The sequence below is a fragment of the Lissotriton vulgaris genome, chromosome 11, assembly GCF_964263255.1.
Source record: "Lissotriton vulgaris chromosome 11, aLisVul1.2, whole genome shotgun sequence".
Classification (NCBI taxonomy): domain Eukaryota; kingdom Metazoa; phylum Chordata; class Amphibia; order Caudata; family Salamandridae; genus Lissotriton; species Lissotriton vulgaris.
The window spans coordinates 956,546,284-956,566,146 of record NC_141699.1 but is presented as its reverse complement, the minus strand read 5'-3'; the positions used below and the strand labels follow the sequence as shown (position 1 = coordinate 956,566,146).

General features: G+C 40.6%; 1 protein-coding gene across 2 annotated transcripts in view; it reads left to right on the top strand.

Moving 5' to 3' along the window:
• PLCH1 (phospholipase C eta 1) overlaps positions 1-19,863 on the top strand; it is an 897,070-nt gene that overhangs the window by 782,997 nt on the left and 94,210 nt on the right. Inside the window, exons 13-14 of one of the 2 annotated variants that reach the window (XM_086944120.1) lie at positions 11,915-12,009; positions 15,894-15,923. In XM_086944120.1, the coding sequence (XP_086800246.1) occupies positions 11,915-12,009; positions 15,894-15,923 (125 nt within the window). The remainder of the gene's footprint in view (positions 1-11,914; positions 12,010-15,893; positions 15,924-19,863) is intronic. The other variant, XM_086944121.1, reaches the window with a different exon arrangement.

Genomic DNA, 19,863 nt, shown 5'->3' with positions numbered 1-19,863 from the left:
AACTGATTACATAAGAGTCTCCCATGATTCCGTAGTCCTACTGCTCTCCTCTCCTCACGGTGTACCTCCAGATGCTTCGAAATACCTTCTAGGCTTCACTGAAAAAGCCTTGCCAGATGGTCTGCGCCCTGGTTAGAGATGATGAAGTGTCGTGTGTGTGTCACAAATCCCTACCGTAACATAACACGAGTGTTTTTTCGCGTTTTAATTTCACAGAAATTATGTAGTTATTTTGTGCATTTATGGGAAGTGTCACATTACATCACGCGCAGGAATATGTGTTATTACCATGGGGACTCTGTGCATGCAATTCCTTATGAATTATTGAAATGCCTTTAAATAAACCCCCGGTTTTGCTGGTTGGAGAAATATTTGCAGTCGAGCTTGGCATCATATTTTTCCTTCCTCCAGTCGCCTTGCTGTGCTTTTTTCGACCACTGTCGCTACTGTGCACTTCGTTTGCATAGGTAACACCAACAAGGTGAGGAAGTGACCGAATGTTTTTGAGACCAGAGAGACACTGCTGGCTTTTAAAGAGTTAGCAAGGCTAGGGGCTCAATACATTTAATAATTTCACTTTGCTAAATGTGTAGTAATGTATTAGGTTTTTGATGTATGTGCTCTACTTAATTTGTGAACAAATATATGAGTGCAGGGACCCAGGGTTTTTCTTGGGAGCCCCCAACCTGTACTGTCTATTACCAGTGGTGCGAATATCAAGGCAGCATGGTTTTCTTTCAGTCTTGTGGACTCTTTCTTCCATCGCCTCACACTTCCTGATTCTCTAATTTACTCATGCAGGCTGTGTTTCACCTGCTTTCTCCGTTGGGGTAATACAAAATGGCGCACCCCTTGCAGAACGCGGGAGGTGTCTTTCAGACTCTCATATTCTCACAGATATTCTTAGAACTTGGTGTGAATGGGTTACCCTTGAAGGTGGGCGAGCTCCGTGCCGCAGGGGTTGCAGGATCTGCAAAACGACCCTGGCTTTGTCCCTTGGTGACTGTTTTCTATCTTTGTCTCGCTCTTTCATTCTCCCTTTTCTGCGTGTCTGTCTCTAAGTCGCTATGGCACGAAGTCTGATGATGCAAAATTAGTCCAGGTCCACAAAAATGAGTGTTGGTGCCTACCTGTTGTAGCCACCCAGGGCTCGAGTCGGGGTACCAAGGGTGTGGACTGCGTCCCCCCACTTATTTCACCGGGGGGACGGAAACAGCTGGACTTCCCTCTTTGGTCTCTCTGGGACGAAGAGCTCGGCACCTTCCGTGACATCACTTCCTGTCGTGACGTCACTTCCGGTGACACCGTCCCCCCACTTATTTTTTTACGACTTGTGCCCTGTAGCCACCTGCACAAAATTGTGTTGCTTGTTAAAAGATCCAAATACAGTCCAAGTCAGGCATTTGCACAGTGAATAAAAATGTGTCTTCCTTTGTGTATATTATTCTTAGCTTGTGGCCTTAAATTTAAATTAGTGGCGACTAGATGCCTTGGCCATGCTGAAAGATATAATGGAAGGAGTCCCTGGCTTTTAATAAGTCCTGAAGCAACCGAATCACAGACCTACTTGCCCAGTTGCCCTTCAGAAATTCAGGTTGTTTATGCTGAATATTTTTTTTTTATAGAGAGAGCACTGAGATTGTTGAAGAAATGCTCATAAAGTCTTTGACTGTGCATCTTTTTCATTGAATTAAGTGATGTTAAATATGTAGATATTTAGGGCCAGATGTAGGTGGACCAATACCGGTCGGTAACGGCAGAAATTACCGAATTTCGGCCGTTACCGACCGGTATTGTGCATTTGGGATGTAGGTGGCCTAAATGAGCACTCAAATGAGTGCTTTTCGCATTTTAGGATTCGTTATTTACCACCAACTATAAGTTGGTGGTAAATAAGCAATACCTTTGAAAATGCAAATCAGTGCATTTTCAACTGTGCCATGTGGCACACATACATGCCCTTAGGGCATGTATGTGTGCCACATCTGCACACAAGCACGATTCAGGGGTGCAACAAGGTGTCAAAGTGACACCCTGGCACCCTTGAATGTTTCCCCCATTTTACCGAATCGGTAATTAGGAATGAATGGCAATTACCGAATCGGTAAATACCGATTCGGTAAATACCTAATCTTACCGATTCGGTAATGTTTACCAAATTTTTTGCTAAATAGCATTTACTGATTCTAAAATACCAAATCGGTAAAATTCGGTATTTTAGAAAGATAAATACTATTTACCTACATCTGGCCCTTACTTCTTAAAAAGAGCAATATGGCATTTTAGGAACATGCACATGCGATCACAAGTGCTAAAGAGACCTTATGCCAAAACAACCACTTGTGTTAATGCTTTGAGTGGTTTTACACAGGTGTGTTATCTCAGGTCTGGAACCCAACACATCATCAACATTTCTCCCTGGTTTAGCAAGAAACTGACTAGATAGACTACAGTTACCTCTTTACTACACTCTATCTGTACGTCTTTGGATGAACAAGTTGACTGTTTCTATTATGATTGAGTCGCTGCTAATAGGATCCAAGTTAATTCTGATCCTCTTCATGAGCTTACATGCATCCTTTGATCGAAGGCTGGATGATGTTGCTTCTTGAAAGCAAAATATGTTCTTACCTGTTTTGTGAACACCTGTAATTTATACTTGACGTATAAAGAGCTGAACATCAGCCTGCCATCATACTTGGCCAATAGTATTGGCAAATCCATACTGCTGACCGCGGCATCAGAATTCAGCACTGGTGATACTTTTTCAGAGGAGTAAAATTTCAACAATTTGCTAATATAAGTTAATCCCTTCGCTGCTCATGACTAGCTCAGCTCGTCATGCAGTACACTGGTTGTGTGCTCATGACGAGCTGAGCTCGTCATGAACCATGAAATATAACAATTTCCACCACAGGAGAGGAATCAGCTTAGCAGTCATGTGGTTAACCTTGCATTTAATTAATTTAATTTAATTGAGGTTTTATCTTACTTAATTTTTACGTTGATCTAGTTGGCACAGTACACTACACACTTAAAAAGTCGGCATGCTAAGGATCCAGGTGGCAAATAATTTGCTAGGATTGCGTTGTTGCTTGCAGACTAAATGAAACAATGTGACTTTTATGATAGGTAGGAACTTCTGCTTGCATAAACCTTTTAATTCTTTTGATAGAGCGTGTTAGGTCACCCAACTAGAATTTGTACAAATACCCACCTAGGCCCATAATTCCAATTCGTATACCTTAACATGTATTTAGGTAATTCACGCTCTACTACCAGTATTTTGTGATTTTATCTCTAATTCCTATACCAGTATCCTACTAATCTTTGACACTAGGTACTTAAACACAAATGGATCAGGGAGTTGAGATAAGGAAAAAGGCACACAAAACATTATAACATTTGTGATTATATAATAACCACAGACTCGGGGTAGGTTCAAACTCTTTATCTAATCATCATCATCATCATAAGTCATGAGCCATAAGTTAAACGCAATCAGACTATCAATAACCAAAATCAGAAACAGCGTATAGCTATGAATAAGATAATAGTATGCTAATCATTCATTCATTCATTCATTCATTATTTCTTTATTTCAGCGTTCGTTTGTCATAAAAGATTTCAACAACAAACATTTCATTTTAAAACAATCCAAATCCAGTTTACATACAATAATAACAATAATAATTGTCATATATAAAATTAATAAGTTAAAAATCATAAAATGTTGCAACATGGCTGTCTAATTCAATCAACTCAACCAACTCTTAAAATACATGTAAACACCCCATAACATTACAACTTTAAGCCTTTTTTCCTACAAATAAAATCGATGGAGTAGAGGTATCTGCTGGCACTGAATACAATGGTCCGTGATGTATCAGATTTGATTATTCTAAGTGCTGTCATACATGACCTAATTCCTAACAGATTACACAAAGGTTTGATCCACTTTCTTCTGGCCAGCGTATATGCTGGGCAGAAGAAAAGGATATGCATGTCATCCTTCTTGTGATTGCCCTCGCACAAGGTGCATAAATCTCCTGCAGTTGGAATATCATTAGCGTTTTTCCTAGACGAGCGTGCAAGAGTTGAATTAGTCATGAGGTTGCCATATCTAAATTTCATAAAAAGGGTTTTAGCAAGTGGGGGCTCAACTTCATCAAGGTAACTCTCTAATAGGGGTACATCCTTGAAGGTTAAGAAGTTGCTAACCAGTGACCCACCACTATTGCAATTGAATATTTGATTATTTATAAAACCCCAAAAAGCCTTTTTTACCACATTTTTTTAATTCGGCGGAAACCTTTCAGGGCTTTTCCAAAATTGAGGAAGACCTATTTTGATTAACCACATTCTGATATGTTTTAGCCAAGCATTGGAGTTGGATACATCTAGGCACAGTAACTCTTTTAGCCCATTCCTATAATCGAGCCGATCTGGAGTCTGCCATAGTCTGACCCAGAACATCAGCGTCCGTACAATAGTGTAATGATCGGTCCTCTTGAAGTCCAAGTCTAACTGGAGGGGTACCAAGGGCGTGCCTTTCGGGGCCCTTACGATGCTGCGCATAAATTTATTATCCAGAATATCAAAAGCGTCCTTTGACATCGGCCCCCAGATTTCAGCGCCATAGAGAGCTTCTGGTTGTACTTTATATTTAAAAAGCTCTACAGCTGGTGATGCCGCTTTACTGGTACTTAAATTATGCTTTGTGAGAATGGGTTTTGTATTCTGTGCAAATATTACCTTGCTTTTTTCAATCTGTGGGTTCCACGTGAACTTAGAGTCAAGCGAAACCCCCAGGCAAGAAAAGGATTCAACTGATTCCAACCTTTGGCTATTTAAGAATAGAGATCCTTTATCAGATTTAATGGGATTTAGAGTCCTACATTTTGTTTTTTTTGCGTTAATTTCTAACCCTTTCTTGCTGCAATAGTCACTAAACGAATGGAGTAGTGCCTGGAGACCTTTCTTAGTTTGCGAAATTAGAATGTGTCATCCGCGAAAAGTAACGTAGGCACACTCTCTCCGTTCAATTTCGGTGAATCATTCAAGCAACCATCTAAATGTTCGGGAATGTCATTCACAAAGAGCGAAAATAATGTTGGGGCCAAAACGCAGCCTTGGCGGACGCCACGCTCAATTGGTATGTTCTTGGTAAGTTCACCGTTAGGGCCCCACCTCACTTTGGCGAAGTTCCTGGCATGCAACTCGACTATCTGGGCTAACAGACAACCAGGTAATCCAGCATTATGAAGGGACCTCCAAAGCAGTTCTCGCGGTACTAAATCGAATGCCGCTTTAAGATCTACAAAGGCGACATACAAATGGCCCTTTTTAATGTGGACATATTTCTAATAGAGGCAGCAGAACCTAAAGACTTGGTCGATGGTGCTCACTTTGCTCCTAAACCCGGCCTGGAACTTTGTAAGGAGTGGACCATCTTGTTTTCTTGCCACTCGTTTACACGGGTTAAAATATGTCTTGAGTAGATTTTCTGGAGAATGTCCATTAGGCTGATTGGTCGATAATTCGAAGGATCCGATCTATCGCTTTTTTTAAAGATTAAGACAATCTCGGCTCCCCGCCAGCTATTGAGGAAATCTTTACTGCACGACAGCGTGTTACATAAATAATTTATATAGGGTGCCCATATCTTTGTATAATGTTTATAAAGGTCCCCAGGTATTTTATCTAACCCCTGGCGCCTTACCAATTTTCACGTAGTTTATTGCTACCTCTGTTTCTTCAATTGTGAAGTCCAGAAAATCAGTAGGGGCTATGTGCCATGGTACTTCAGCGCTAATGTCACTGGAATTCCCATCGTATTTTTTATATAGGGTTGAAAAATGATTGACCCACGTCATTTCATCGAGGTGGACGTCCTTGACAACCCTCCCTACATGGTTCCCATTAGCAACTAGCCACCGAAATCCTACTGTATCCTTTGCTTTTGCAGCTTCCAACATGTCAGCCCAGCTGCCCTCCTCCCACAACTTCTTTGATGCAGCCTGTACTCTCTTGTAATCTTCCCTTGCAATTCTGACATCTGCTGGTGTTTTAGTTTTAATCGCCAACAGTAGTTTCCCCTTAGATACCCTACAAAACTTGTCATACCAAGGTTTACTATGGGACATATTACTCAGATTATGATGGCTCTTTTTTGGCATTTTTGTCATTAATACTTTTAATGCCTTAAAAAACTCGTTATGAAGAGCAATAAATTGTTCAGAGGTATTGGTCTCGGGAGGGGAACCCGTAAAGGCTTCAAAATACCCAACAAGCTGTGAATATATTGCTGCAAGGATGTCGCCATGCTCTAATATATCAGACCACTTTAATGTGCGCCTATTATTACTAACCAGGACCTCATCACTTATGCGACTATACAAATCTGATGGTTTTGCAGTCCCATCCTCTATAACCAAACATTCTTTTATCAATAGATCCAGAGGGTAGTGATCGCTCTCTGTCCTAACCTTCACCTCAAGGTCAACCATGTGGTGCCAAATGGACAGCGAGACAATTATAAAGTCTAAATTACTTTTACTGTTGTTCCTAAAGAAAGTAGTTTTTTTTGAGACGTCTGACAGAAGGCGACCATTACAGGCCCTAAGCCCATGTTCCGCAGTCAACTTTACTAATTGCACTGCCAAAGTTGTACAATTTACGGACGCTATGTTGTCCAGAGGAGGAATATTATTTGCTTGGTCTTCCTCCTCAAAAATCTCACTAAGGCCTTTAACCGGTTCGAAGTTACAGTTTAAGTCACCGGCTATGATAATCGCTTCTTTGCCACCTGATCTACCCAAAAGGCAATCCAACTTTGTTAAGGTAAGCGATTCCTCAGATGTAGATGCAGGTCTGTTATAAGCATTAATTAAATAAAGTAGTTTCCCTTCATCATTAGTAATTTTTAGAGCTAATAGATCTAAAGAACCAGTATCTATGACTTCGACCCGGATCCTCAGTGTTACTTTAACCCAAGTAATAAGGCCACCTGATGGCCTACCTCTTGTAGATGGCACTGCTCCAATCCCATACGTTTTGAAGCCCACCCTATGTGGTGTATCTACTGCCCATGTTTCTTGTAATAGGCAAAAATCACTAGAGTCAATATACTCTGCCCAATCGGGGTCCCTCAGATTTTTGGCTACACCAGCTATATTCCAAGATATTAGTCTCATGGTTGCCTCGCTACGACTGTTTGTCGATTCTAATTCTAAATTTGGTCGCCTTGGGTTAGGGACGATCACTCCCGTTGTATGCACTGTCTGTGGGTTCTGTACAACATGTGATATGTCTTGCTCTCCATGTATATTGTCTATATGTGTGCAGTGTGTCCCGTTCTTTAGAGTAATGTGGGGGTCATTTCTCCCTCCCTGCTTATTTCCTTTAGCATGCACCTCCTTAGCCTCTTCTGTGAGACATTCCCTGGGATTATACACAGGCATAGGACTACATATGCAAGATGGACCAATAGTGCTGGTTTTGCAACCCATCATAGGCCTCAGTCAATCCACTGCTTCCAAACAGCTGAATCTTTTATACGTTGGGGCACCCATACATCGTCTTTGATTGCCCTGTCTCTCACCACTGGACCCACCCTGGGCATGATAGTTAACCAGAGTCCACCTCCCTCCCCCATCAATGCACATATTTGGCGGATAAAAGAAGGAGAGTGGTCTAGTGTCGATTCCAAAAGTTCCACCAAAAGAATTCCACGCACAGATACGATTCACATTACGTAGATCTTCAAATGTTACAATAATGCAATCACCAGCGATAGATTTATTTGTGGGGCCTATCCATGGTGTCCTACGAACCATTAGGATTTTGCTATTTACGTGATGGGGTAAGGGTCTTTTTACGTTCAGCCAGTGTGAAACTTTGTTTTTAAGTGACCAGAAGGTTTCCTCATGATGGTTATTTATTTCAGGAACCCCCGTCAACACTACAACAAAGGGACTAGCATCCGGTGGTAAATTAATATATCCTCCCCTCACTTTTTCCCCTTTTTGAATCCCCTTTAGATTCTGCTGGTCGGGTTTAGTGGTATTTGTACACTGTCCTGAGATTCCTTGGTCTGTTTGAACAGTGGCTACTTGGTTCGAAGTGGTTGCTTTTGGATTATTAGCAGTCTTACCCTTTTCCGGGGACTTAGATTTGGTCACATGTGGTACCTGCAAGGCCAATGAGATCTGAGCACCACCTGAAGTGCAGTTAGGCGTTGGTCCCACTATGCTGAGGCTTGTTAATGTTATTATGCTTTTTTCCACCTCAAGTAACTGGTTTTCTATAGATTGCAATCTTGTTTCAAGAGGGGTTAAAAGTTTTTTTAAGATGTCACCTATGTTCTTTAATAGGATCTCATTCCCGCCTTCCACATTCCTAATTCCAATACCTCCCAAATTACCCAAAGTTGCCAAAGCTTGCGGATCCTCAGGTACATCTAAATTTACAACAATTTGGGCCTCTTTGTGCATAATTAATGAGTTGTGGGGAACCAAACCAATCACATTTTCTTCATTAATCACTATACCTCTTGACACCTGTTCTTTTACAATTTTAGATTTTTTCCTAGCGTAAGCTGAGGCGTTGGGGCGTTTCCTTTTTGGAATTGCGCCCTCCTGCCTTCCACACAATTGCCTCGAGCTAGTCTCATCTCCCTGAACATCTATCTCATTGAGTTCAGCTAAAGTGTCACCCGTCACAGCTAGCCCTACAAGACTTGTGTTATCTATAAAAGATTGCATGGTTGCTTGAGTCGGAGTTGGTGTTCTAGAGTGTGGAACTGGAGTATGGTGTAATTCAGCGTGCGTGGTGGAAAGAGCAGAACTAATCACACGTTCGGAGGTTCTAACCAATGCTGTGTGACCCAACAAAGACTTTTTCGCCATTGCAGGGTCCTGAGACAATCTTCTTGCAGCTGCTAAATCCAGAGATACTCTATGTTCCATTAAATGTATGCCCATGTCTATTACAGAGTTGGACCTAGTGATGAAATCATCAAGGGTGCCTGTAAGCTGTTTCCCCCCTTTAGCAGCCCTGCTTCTGCTTTCCCTAGTGGCAGTGTTTTGTTATCCTATCTATATTGTAATACGCACACTGCAAACAATGCTTATATATAATGTGAGTACATAATATAAGGTACAGGAAATAAAACCAAGGGGGGTTGCCTAGTCCGGTCTGGATCTGTCGGGAACGGGCTAGAACGGGCCCGCCCTTAGCCCGGGCTTTGCCCCGCGTGCGTCCCGCGTGCGTCCCGCGGTAGCGTAATGGGCGTACCTTAAATAGGAAAGGGAGCAGGAGTTACGGGAAGAGGCACCAGGTGGCGTGATGGTAGAAGCGCACTGACCTGTGGGCCTCGCAGTCCCGCACCCCCGAGTCCAGCAGCAATTCCGAGGGCAGCGGCAGCAGTCCCAAAGGTCAAAGTAAAGGTAAATTCTGCTCCCAGGTAACAGTGAACTTTGATTACGAGCGGCTCCCGCGGAGTGGGCGCCGTGAGTCGTGTTATAAGGGCAGCAGGCTGAGCAGGGAGGAGTTACGGGAAGATGCACCAGGTGCGCGTGATGGTAGAAGCGCACTGACCTGTGGGCCTCGCAGTCCCGCACCCCCGAGTCCAGCAGCAATTCCGAGGGCAGCGGCAGCAGTCCCAAAGTCAAAGTAAAGGGAAGTTCAGCTCCCAGGTAATGGTGAATTTCGACTACGACTTAGAAGTAAAGGGAAGGTAGAAACAAGGAACATACTAATTTTAGAAAACAGTCTTTCGCAACTAGATTAAAGGAGGGTAAAGAAAGGGAACATACTAAACACAAAGACTTTCGCAATTCACTGGCAGTTTGAAAAGGAGAAACACAACTTATGCAATTCGATAATTCAGATTTTAGCTTAATAACTATAGGGAAGGTAAGATTTGGAACATACTATTAAATTCAGCTTATCTCCGTTAAGGGAGGGAAAGAAAAGGAACATATACTCTTATAGATACATATAGTACTTGACTAAAGGCGGGTTGAAAAGTGGAACACACTAATAATCAATAAAATACATGAAAGTCTCATTTACCAAGGGATGGGAAATGAAAGGAACATATGCAATCAACCAGCTTTGCAAATTCAGGAAGGTGAGAAAAGGAATGCAAGTTAATCTACAATCACCCACACAGACTTATATTTACCTAGGATAGAGTGAAGACGAACCCTGGCCACGGGTCAGTTGGAAAAGACAGGAGGAACCCCAAAGACTTCAGTGCCAGTAGGCGAGCAGGTGCAGCTCATGGACAATCAGGACAGGATAACCCCAGAATTTGGATCAGGACCGGATCACCAAAGGTTAAGACCAGCACCCGCAGTTTCGGTTGTAACACCTGCGCTACTCCCTCTCTGCAAGGAATCTGCCAAAACCCTGATTGGGTTATAACTTTTATCAGCAAAGTGCTTCGCCAGCACTTTCACTTTCCAAAACCCCGATTGGGTTCTCGAACCTCCCAACAGAGTGCTCCGCAGCTCTCTGCTTTCAGTCACCTATTGAGTACGTTGGGTCAATGACAGGTCAGCTATTTAGACAAGTCGGACAATTTTTCTAGCTAAACCTATGCTAATTATAGTTTTTCAGGTCAGTGCACCACCCCCAAATGTTGCAAGTGTAAGGATCCCCAATTTTGATTGGACAAAGGAGGAGGACAGGTCATCACACCACCTAAATTTTAGATTTTCTCAGACTCCTTATTCAAATTCCGTCTACGCCCCTTAAATTGAAGGTTCTCATGACATATGCCTTTTGGTTAACAATGGTGAATATAACATTGAATACAATTGCAACAATTTTCAGTACAGTTCAGCTCCTTCTAGCTGGGTCACAGGTCGGGTTCCCAGGCGCATCTTGGCTGTTGCTGCCATCTGGCTGGGTTCTATGCTGCAGAGTTCATTTTTCCTGCGCAGGGCGACATGCGCAGAAAGGACTTCCAAAATGGAGTAGTAAGCACCTTCCAGGCCCAAAGAATACGATACATGAAAAGTAAAAGGAAACAATTTAGAACGCAGCAATAAATGATTACACTGTATACCATGAATCTCTACACTATACCCATTACTTTAATATAAACTATAGCATTAGGATTTAGCAGAACGAACAGCTTAGCGAAAGCAGCAATGCAAGCTTCTCGCATGTGAGAACACAGAACAGCCATTTTAGCACTAGAGCGCAGATGCCACAGAGTTCCCTCCAAAGCTGCGAGTACGTCATGTCACGTGGGTATGACAGACGCTTGCGCAGTAGAAATTCCCGCATAGCAGCAACCATTTTAGATGCAAGCGTATTAGGATTAGAAAACACATAAACTCTTCTCTTGGATTCCCCATGTAAGTTTAAGATGTGCGAAATTAGTAAGACAAACAGGTTGGTTATTTCGTTATGTTATTCGAGGTTCATGAGTACGAGCAAGTCGCTTCACATGTGAATCCTTGCTCCATCACTTTTATCAAATCATGGTGCCCCGTACAAATACCTACAATTTAGAATTTTAATATTTCAAGCATTACATTCTGTCCAATAAAGAAATACGTATATTTGTCTAACCTCTTTAGATGCAGTCTTCTGCTTGTCATTTCCACAAATTCAAGGTTTGGCTAATGTGTAACCGAAAAATGGTGCAGCGTTGTTTTTTTGGTTGCCTTATTACACAATTTCGGGACATACCTTCAAGCATGCATCTACTTCATTCAAATCTATTAAAGGTGTTCCGAAACAAGTGCTATTCAGAAAACTAAACTTTGACAGTCGTTTTTTTGTCGTAAATGTTTTCTTTCAGCAGTCCATCTGCAACGAATTTAAAACTGTTTAATAAGTAAAATGTGTTTCATTTAAGTTTGAAAATTTTGTGATTTAAAAACTTTGTTCACAGAAAGCTTCCAAATCAAGGTCAAAATCTCTTACAGCAGTGGATGATGAAGATGACCTACAAGATTCAACAGGAAAGGACCCTGGGCAATTGCACAGGTTAATATTATTGTTTTAATTAATATAATTTCTATTAATATTATTTAAGTGCTTGAATTGTTCAGTGTGCCTCACTGAGTGACGGAGGGAGATCACGGTTACAAAATGCGGCTTTGGGTACAAAGTAGTGGTCCTGGTAGAAGGGATGCGTTCAGGGTGAGTTAACAAGCAGAACATATTAGGTTTAATCGGTTTCCTGTATTATAATGGATTGATATAGGTGAGCTGAAATACTAGTCCACGCTGGTCACTGAATTTTTGGAAGGAAGGCTGCCTTAGATGTTTCTAGAAGGAATGGGAGAGGTAGTTCTGATGGAGAAGGTTGATTTCTTAATGATGAAATTATTTGGGAGGCAGAATATGTATGTGTACAATACTTAGAGTAAAAGCACAAATACTTAAATGTCAAGCATCAATTCATTGATAGCAAGTGAAAGTGTCACAGGGTTGAACGTGTGCTCCCACTTTCTAACTCTGATTCATTTTTCTGCTAAGCTTTGGACAAATCGAAGGCGCTGTTACTCAGGATTTTAAATTACTTCCTAATCAATGGTGCAGTCTTATAGCTTAGTTTGGATGAACATTTGGGTAATAGAGTTGAGAGTTCTTCACTACATGACTAAACTACAGGCCGCATGGGCAGTCGGAAGGGAACTCACCACAGAGACTATTCTCTCCAACTACCTTGTGGTGTCTGAAACAATCATTACCACCAGCTGTTTACATAAACCTTGACAAAGCTTAAGATGACTATAAAGGAAGGGACAAAATGTGCTGGCAGTTGCTGCACTATGTAGACCATTTGACTTATGTTTATAAGCTGTGACTACATGAAATAGAACACCCCCACCACAACAAAATCACCCTAGTGTAAAAATCATGGTTCTCTGCAAAATATATACTTCATTTACAAAGGATCGTCTCCGTTTTGCCACTGAATACATTGAAAATGTTCTTAACAAAGAACAATGTTAACTTTTCAAAGATCCAACAATTATTTACTGTTTTAGTTGTTTACTCGTAGATCTCCGTTTCCTCTACTACCTTTATTTCAATTGTCATTGCCATGGCCTATTTATCCTCCCGGAGTCATATCTGATCGTTGCTGTGTCTGTGAACAATAAGAAGGTTAATAGTAATAAATATTTGGACTATTTTGACATGCTGCAAGACCCTTTTCTGTACATTTGACCATTGCATTGAAGATTTACAATACTTGTCAAATATCCAACAGCCATACCACAAAGAAAAGGATGTCATATAATTGCAGAGTGCTTAGCATGACAAGTATTAACTGGTTCAAAGGACTATGGGACTCAACCACCTTACAAAGAGAAGACTCACAGAATCATTTTCACCTGTCAGTGAAAGTGTTGTTAGTTATCACCAGCTCATCAACTCTTCTCAAGAAAGCAAGATAAGATGTCAGTAGTAGAAGTAGTAGAACATTGCTCCCTTTTCACATGGAATGATCACTTCAGACAACAATGCATCACAAACATTGTTTTTGAATATTTCTCTGAGAAGCATACAATCACTAGAGAGGTGGTTCTTTGGTAGTCTGCTAATGTTTAGTTTAAGGTGGCCCATTGTAGCGTGACTATTGTAAATCAAGGTTAGCAAAATAAAGCCTTTTTGAAAGGTTATATTTCAAGATACCATGGGAAAAATGTCCAAAAGCTTCAGTAAGCCACCACCAGCGACTTGACATTATTAAAGGTTTGACCATGAACAGAAGGAGTACATGCATGGGCATGTGGCTACATACTTTTCCATGATAAAGCTGAAGCAGGAGTCTTGTGGAAAATTCATGCACAAATGGCTTTGAGTTTATGAAGTGAAAGTAGAAATTTATTGATAGTAGATTAGGTTTCTAGATGTTAACAGACCTATGATGTGTGAAAGAATATGATATGAAGCAACGACCGCATGGTTTAATTCCTAATGTCTCAATAGGTTTATTAAGTTTCTCTTGTTCATTATCACAGACGTCTTGAGAATTTAATGTCCAACTGAACTCAATAGAACTGGATCTACACAGGCAGATACTTAATGAAATATTTTGCATGTGTCATTTCTCTGTAATCTAATCACTGACGTCCATAATATGTACCTCTAAATGGTGTCTGATCAGTTCTCTTCATCTATTTGTTAGCATTTAAAGAACATAAATGAAGAACTCAGATGTGCCATCAACAGAGCCAATTAATATATATAACTAAATAGCTATATCATTGGCTATGTTATAGGATATTATAATCAAATGGAATGGTAAAATTCAAGGAAGGCTAGAGATTTCTCTAACCTGGATTGTGTTATTGGAAAGTTGATTAGTTTGGTTGTTCTATGCTAGTTGGCATACATGACCTATGGCCAATTCGATTGTATCCAAACAAATTAGCTATTACTTATCCACAAGCACCAAGCTATGCCGTACAACCTCCTTAAGTAGTGTAATTGTTTTTGCTCAATGACATCAACTCAATATGTATTTTCCTTTCACAAATTCTAAGGCAACAATGAGTACGGTGTCTTTAGTAGTACAGCCAGGCGCTAACAGTCCACAAAAATTAATGTCAATGGAGAGGAATTAACAAGAGCAGAGGTTGAGGAGTTTTTCTGTCCTAAACTCAATCAGATAGTGACTGTCATCTACAAATTCCCATACAGCCCTAAAAATATACTGGTGACCCAAACATTGTGTTTTGCTCCGGTAGTTGTAATTCAGTATATAAAAGCTACCTAAAATGTTCTCAGTCACCCTGAGATCTTGAAGCAAAGTTGTACATGCTCTCATCGTGTTTTCCTATTTATGATGGAGTGACATTGCGTTCAAGAAACCAATAATTACAATTTAAAAAAAATACAAGCACTCCGTCTATTTTTATATCTTAATCACTTGTAAATGAACTCCCAAAAACATGCCTGCCTATTCAACAGAGAAGACCTCTTGTTGTTTGCACTGTGATGATGGGAAGTGTGAAAAGATGTAAACTAAACTATTGACCAATGAGGTGCACAGTAGTAAATTCAAATAGCTCACCAGAGTTTGAGCCTTCCAAAGGCTTTTTTTTTGCATTATAAATTGGTTGATCTGCAACTGATTGAGTTTAGATGATTATTTATTTTGTAAAGACAACTAGTATTGCTTTAGACTCCTATCTAAGTAGTCTCAAAAAGGAACATTCAAATGTAACATTGATTTTAAGGTGAAATGCAATACTGAGAACTATCAATGCTGCTAAGGGTAAATTCATTAAAATTATCCTATTAAGAGCACATTCTTTTTATGATTGTTCCTATTGCTATGAAAGACTTGTGAATTAAATGTATCCTAGTTTTAAAATTGTTTAGCACATTTCAGGGGTAGTATGAGGCAGAGCCTCATGCTTCTTAGTACTCTGTTGGGCACCTATGATCTGGAAAGAATATTTTCAACAAAAATTCTGAATAATGTGAAATATTTGAACCACCTGGTGAATAGATACTGAAGGTCTTTATTTCAGTTATTCTGGCATTCATCCCATTATTTTTGATACTGTAATCCGTTTATATTAAATGAGTGCATTTTTTAATCAATTTTTGCTTATCAACAGATAATCTTATTTTTGGGAGAATGAATCAACAAAATCAAAATTGCTCGGCTTATAATTTGGTGGTTCAGCCTTAGTAGATATGTTCAATCACTGACTTTAAATAACTTTTTTTCATCACAATTGTTTTTTTAATGTAAAATGCTTATTTAATTGAAAATGGTTTGTCAAGTATTTTCAAGAAAACGTATGAAAGAATTGCCCTCCATCTGTACTGTGGTCATGTATTGTAAATTTGTTAATGTATTTGTCTGTCTGTTTTCAAGTGACACGTTTTCCTGTTTCGTACAGTTTGTCTCCTCCCCCCAAATCCAGACACAGGTAAGAATGATACCATGATGGGTGGCTCTACATAAAATAAACAGAGATTGTCAATCAGCCTCCCATGTATAAGTCAGTTATTCACAATTTCTATCCATCAATCTTTCTGGGCTTTCCCTCTCCTCTTTAGTACTGTAGCAGTATGTTCTCTGCTTGAAGCAAGTAATGGGTGTACTTTGTGTAGGGTCATACAGCTTTCCCCTTCTCCCTTGCTAGCCCTTAGCTGCAGTACACCTGAAATCAAGTAAAATGAATGTGAGGCTTTGTTCTCTGTAGTGACCCATAAAAATAATTTGAGAAAGCTGTATGTTTTATTTTTAATTATTTTTTATTAAGTCAGACAAGGACGAATAGAACATTTGGAAATAACTCCTGTTGTAGACACACTGATATACAGAAGTACAATAATCTTCCCAGCTGGTATGAAATAGCAAGGTACATAAAAAATAATATAAAATGTAAACCAGAGAGAAAGAAGGCTGAAAATTAGAAAACCGCTAGCACCCACTTCAAATGTTATGTTAAAATGTTATGTTAAAAATATTTATTCAGCGCACGGTCACCAGGCGGTTTTATGGCGCTAGAGACAACAGGAAGGAATCGGGTGCAGAGTTACGCATAGACCTGCCGAAAGAGATGGGTTTGAAGTAAGCACCTAAAAAGAGCGTAACTAGGAGAAAATCTAAGTTCGCTCGAAAGTGAACTCCGTAATCTGGGGGCCAAAAACGCAAAGCGGAGACCGCCATGTTTTTTTCGTTTGACTGCTGGAATAGTGAGCAGGTTATGATGGGAAGAGCGCAGCTCACGAGAAGGGGTATACCGACAGATTCTGGAGGCTACAAAAGCAGGGCCTTGATCATATAGCGCCTTAAAAGTAGGACAGCCAAGTTTGAAGATACACCGCTTGGCAACCAGCAGCCAATGAAGGTTCTTCAGTAGCGGGGAGACATGTTGATGTTTGGGCTGATGAAAGATTAGCCTGGCTGCCTGTTTTTGCACAAGTTGCAAGCGGCGCAACTGGTAAGCAGGAATGCCAGCATAAAGAGCATTGGCGTAATCAATGCGAGATGTAATCAGGGCCATAATGACCAATGTAAGAGCCTCCGTGGACAGAAACCTACAGATTTTACGGATCCTGCGAAGATGGTAAAAGCAGGCAGAGGTGACAGCTCTAATCTGTGGTTTCATTGAGAGGTCTTTGCAGATGATAACACCAAGACTCTTCACGGAGTCAGCAGGAAGAGGGGGGGTACCCAAAGAGAATGGCCAGAAACTAGCATTCCAGGGGTTGACAGGTCCCCTGGTTAATACAAGTTCCGTTTTATCAGGATTTAACTTCAGCTGGCTATGATACATCCACTCGCTGATGGAAAGCATGGAAGATTGAAAGTTAGCGCGGGATGTAGTGGTGGAATCAAGATTAAAAACCAGCTGGAGGTCATCTGCGTAGTTAAAGATGGTATCTGGGCTATTACGAAGGGAAACAATCATGGGCTGCATGAAGAGATTAAACAAGAGGGGCGATAAGGCAGAGCCCTGAGGGACTCCACAAGTCAGACTGGAGCATGGTGCCACAAAGGTGGACAGGTGGACCGCCTGGGTGCGCTGATGTAAAAACGATCTGATCCACTCGAGGGCCCGACACTGGACACCAGCATTGTTGACACGGGCGATCAGCAGGTCGTGGTCGACCGTGTCAAAGGCCGCGGACAGATCTAATAGCACGAGGGCCTGAGAAGTGTTATTTTCAGCACCCTTCCTGAGCTCATCCATCACCGCCAAAATGACTGATTCGGTAGAATGAGCTGGCCTGGAGCCCGCCTGCTGAGAGTCAAGAAACTGAGAGTTCTCGATAAATGAACTGAGACAGTTAGTGACATGAGTCTCCAAGATCTTGCCTAGGTAGGGAAGCAGGGAAATGGGGCGAAAGTTGGCCAAAACCAGAGGATCAGCGTTAGGCTTTTTCAGGCATATTGCCTATTTCTAAGCATATTGACTATAAACTAATAGAAATTACTTTTATGTATTAAACTGTTGATCCCATTTGAAACCCGCCTATATTCTGTCCAGTTTCTTAAGCAGTGAGTACCCCAGGCTCTAGCCATTGGCAGTTCAAACTCAAACATTTGCCGTATAACCGCCCCCCAACTCAGTGACCCGCACCGCGATTGGAGACAGCCATGATTTGGCAATTCAAAGTCTTGCAGAAACAATGATCAGAGACAGCTTTCGTCTTAACCCAAGTTCAAATTCCATTCTATATCCCATTATTATCCCCTTAAGGGTGAAATGAGTTTTCTATCCAACACATGAAATTATTAGTCATCCCTTCCCAAAATTCCTGGACAGCAGGGCATGGAAAATACCAGCTGCACAGCAGCCACATTTAGGGTAGCTAGTTTAATCCAGACTGGCATTCCTTCCCCACTTAATAATTTTCTCTGGTGTGTAATATAGCATGCCAATGGCCTTAAAATGCTGTCATTTTAGGTTTTTAGAATGTACCGAGTCATTCACTGTCTCCAAAGCACTGTAGATTTTGGATGGTAAGATCTCACTTGAAAGCACCCAGCTTCACTTAGCAGCAAGGAGTAAGCTGTCATTAGTCCGATGCTCACAGAACCCTTGATAAATTGTATTGATTAAAGATTTACTAGATACCTTAAGCATGCAGGCAATAATATCAGAGCATTCCTGAATGATTTGGATCTTGCATGCAGAAAAAGTAGGCTCTTAACTGCAGATATTAAAAAAAAAAATGATGAGGGAAATTTTGAGAAACTTGAAGATCTGCAAACGAGCAAAATCAGTTTGAATCATAAGCTGCCCAACCATTTCCACTCCAGTTTAAGATGTACTATATCTTTGTGGAAATACATTTTTTCGCCAATGTCCTTGTCTTTTGTGTGCCACTATCTTCCAGTAAGTATTTTCTTCAATATATACCTTTGAATGTAAGTCTATCTTTAGAAGGATGATCAAATAAGCTACAGTTACAGGAACAAAACATTTCAATTGGTTATTGTAGGCGTGGAGTTAAATTATTTTATTCCCTTATTGTCTGGGTTATTGTAACACAAAATCTTGGATCCTAGTCTGTTTTTAAAAACAAAAACTATTTCTTTTTAATTTCACTTTAGAATCAAGTTTAGTTCTGCAGTCTTAATTTGGTGTCTCTGACTTCCCATACTATTTTTCTTTTAAGGACTACAGTCCTGCATTTACTTTTCGTCTGTATTTTCACTAGTATTGTTAAAGTACCTGAACCTTACTCAGCCTTCTCAAACCTCTAACTAACCAGCACAAGATATATAAACTCTCAAAGAGTTCAAAACCTGGACACCTACAGCATACATTTGACAGTGCTGATGTGGCCACTCTGATCAGTCTTGCCACCAGAATGCATCATACCTTCTTTAAATGCAAGAGCCAATTCAGATATTGAATCACAAAGGCAATTGATGATCCAGCATATCATTGAAGGTGCTACTTGATGTTCTGGAGCTCACCAAAAAGCCATTTACTTTTCCGAACAGAAATAATTATGTTGAACTCTATTGTCCTCTAATCTCTCCCAGAAAATAATCACTAATATGGGGGTTGTTTCTAGCTTATCACCTTTGCAGAAGGCTGCCAAATAGGAATGCAGATAATATTTCTCAGTATAAATGTTCTGAAGAATCTTGACTTATCACTCTATGACATGCCTATATAAAGTGAGTACCTCATCGATACTAAAGCACACATACATTTTGTTGACTAAATCTTATAGGAATCTTAATATTCTTGTCTCTTAAAAGAATAGGTTGTCCTAGATTTTTCCGTTTTAAGGCTGTACTGAATCGGCCACAGTCCCCTGCCTTTATTACCCCGACTATCATTCTTGTGTTCAATGTAAACCCCATTTTTATTAAAGTGCTTTTAATAGGTGAAAACAACT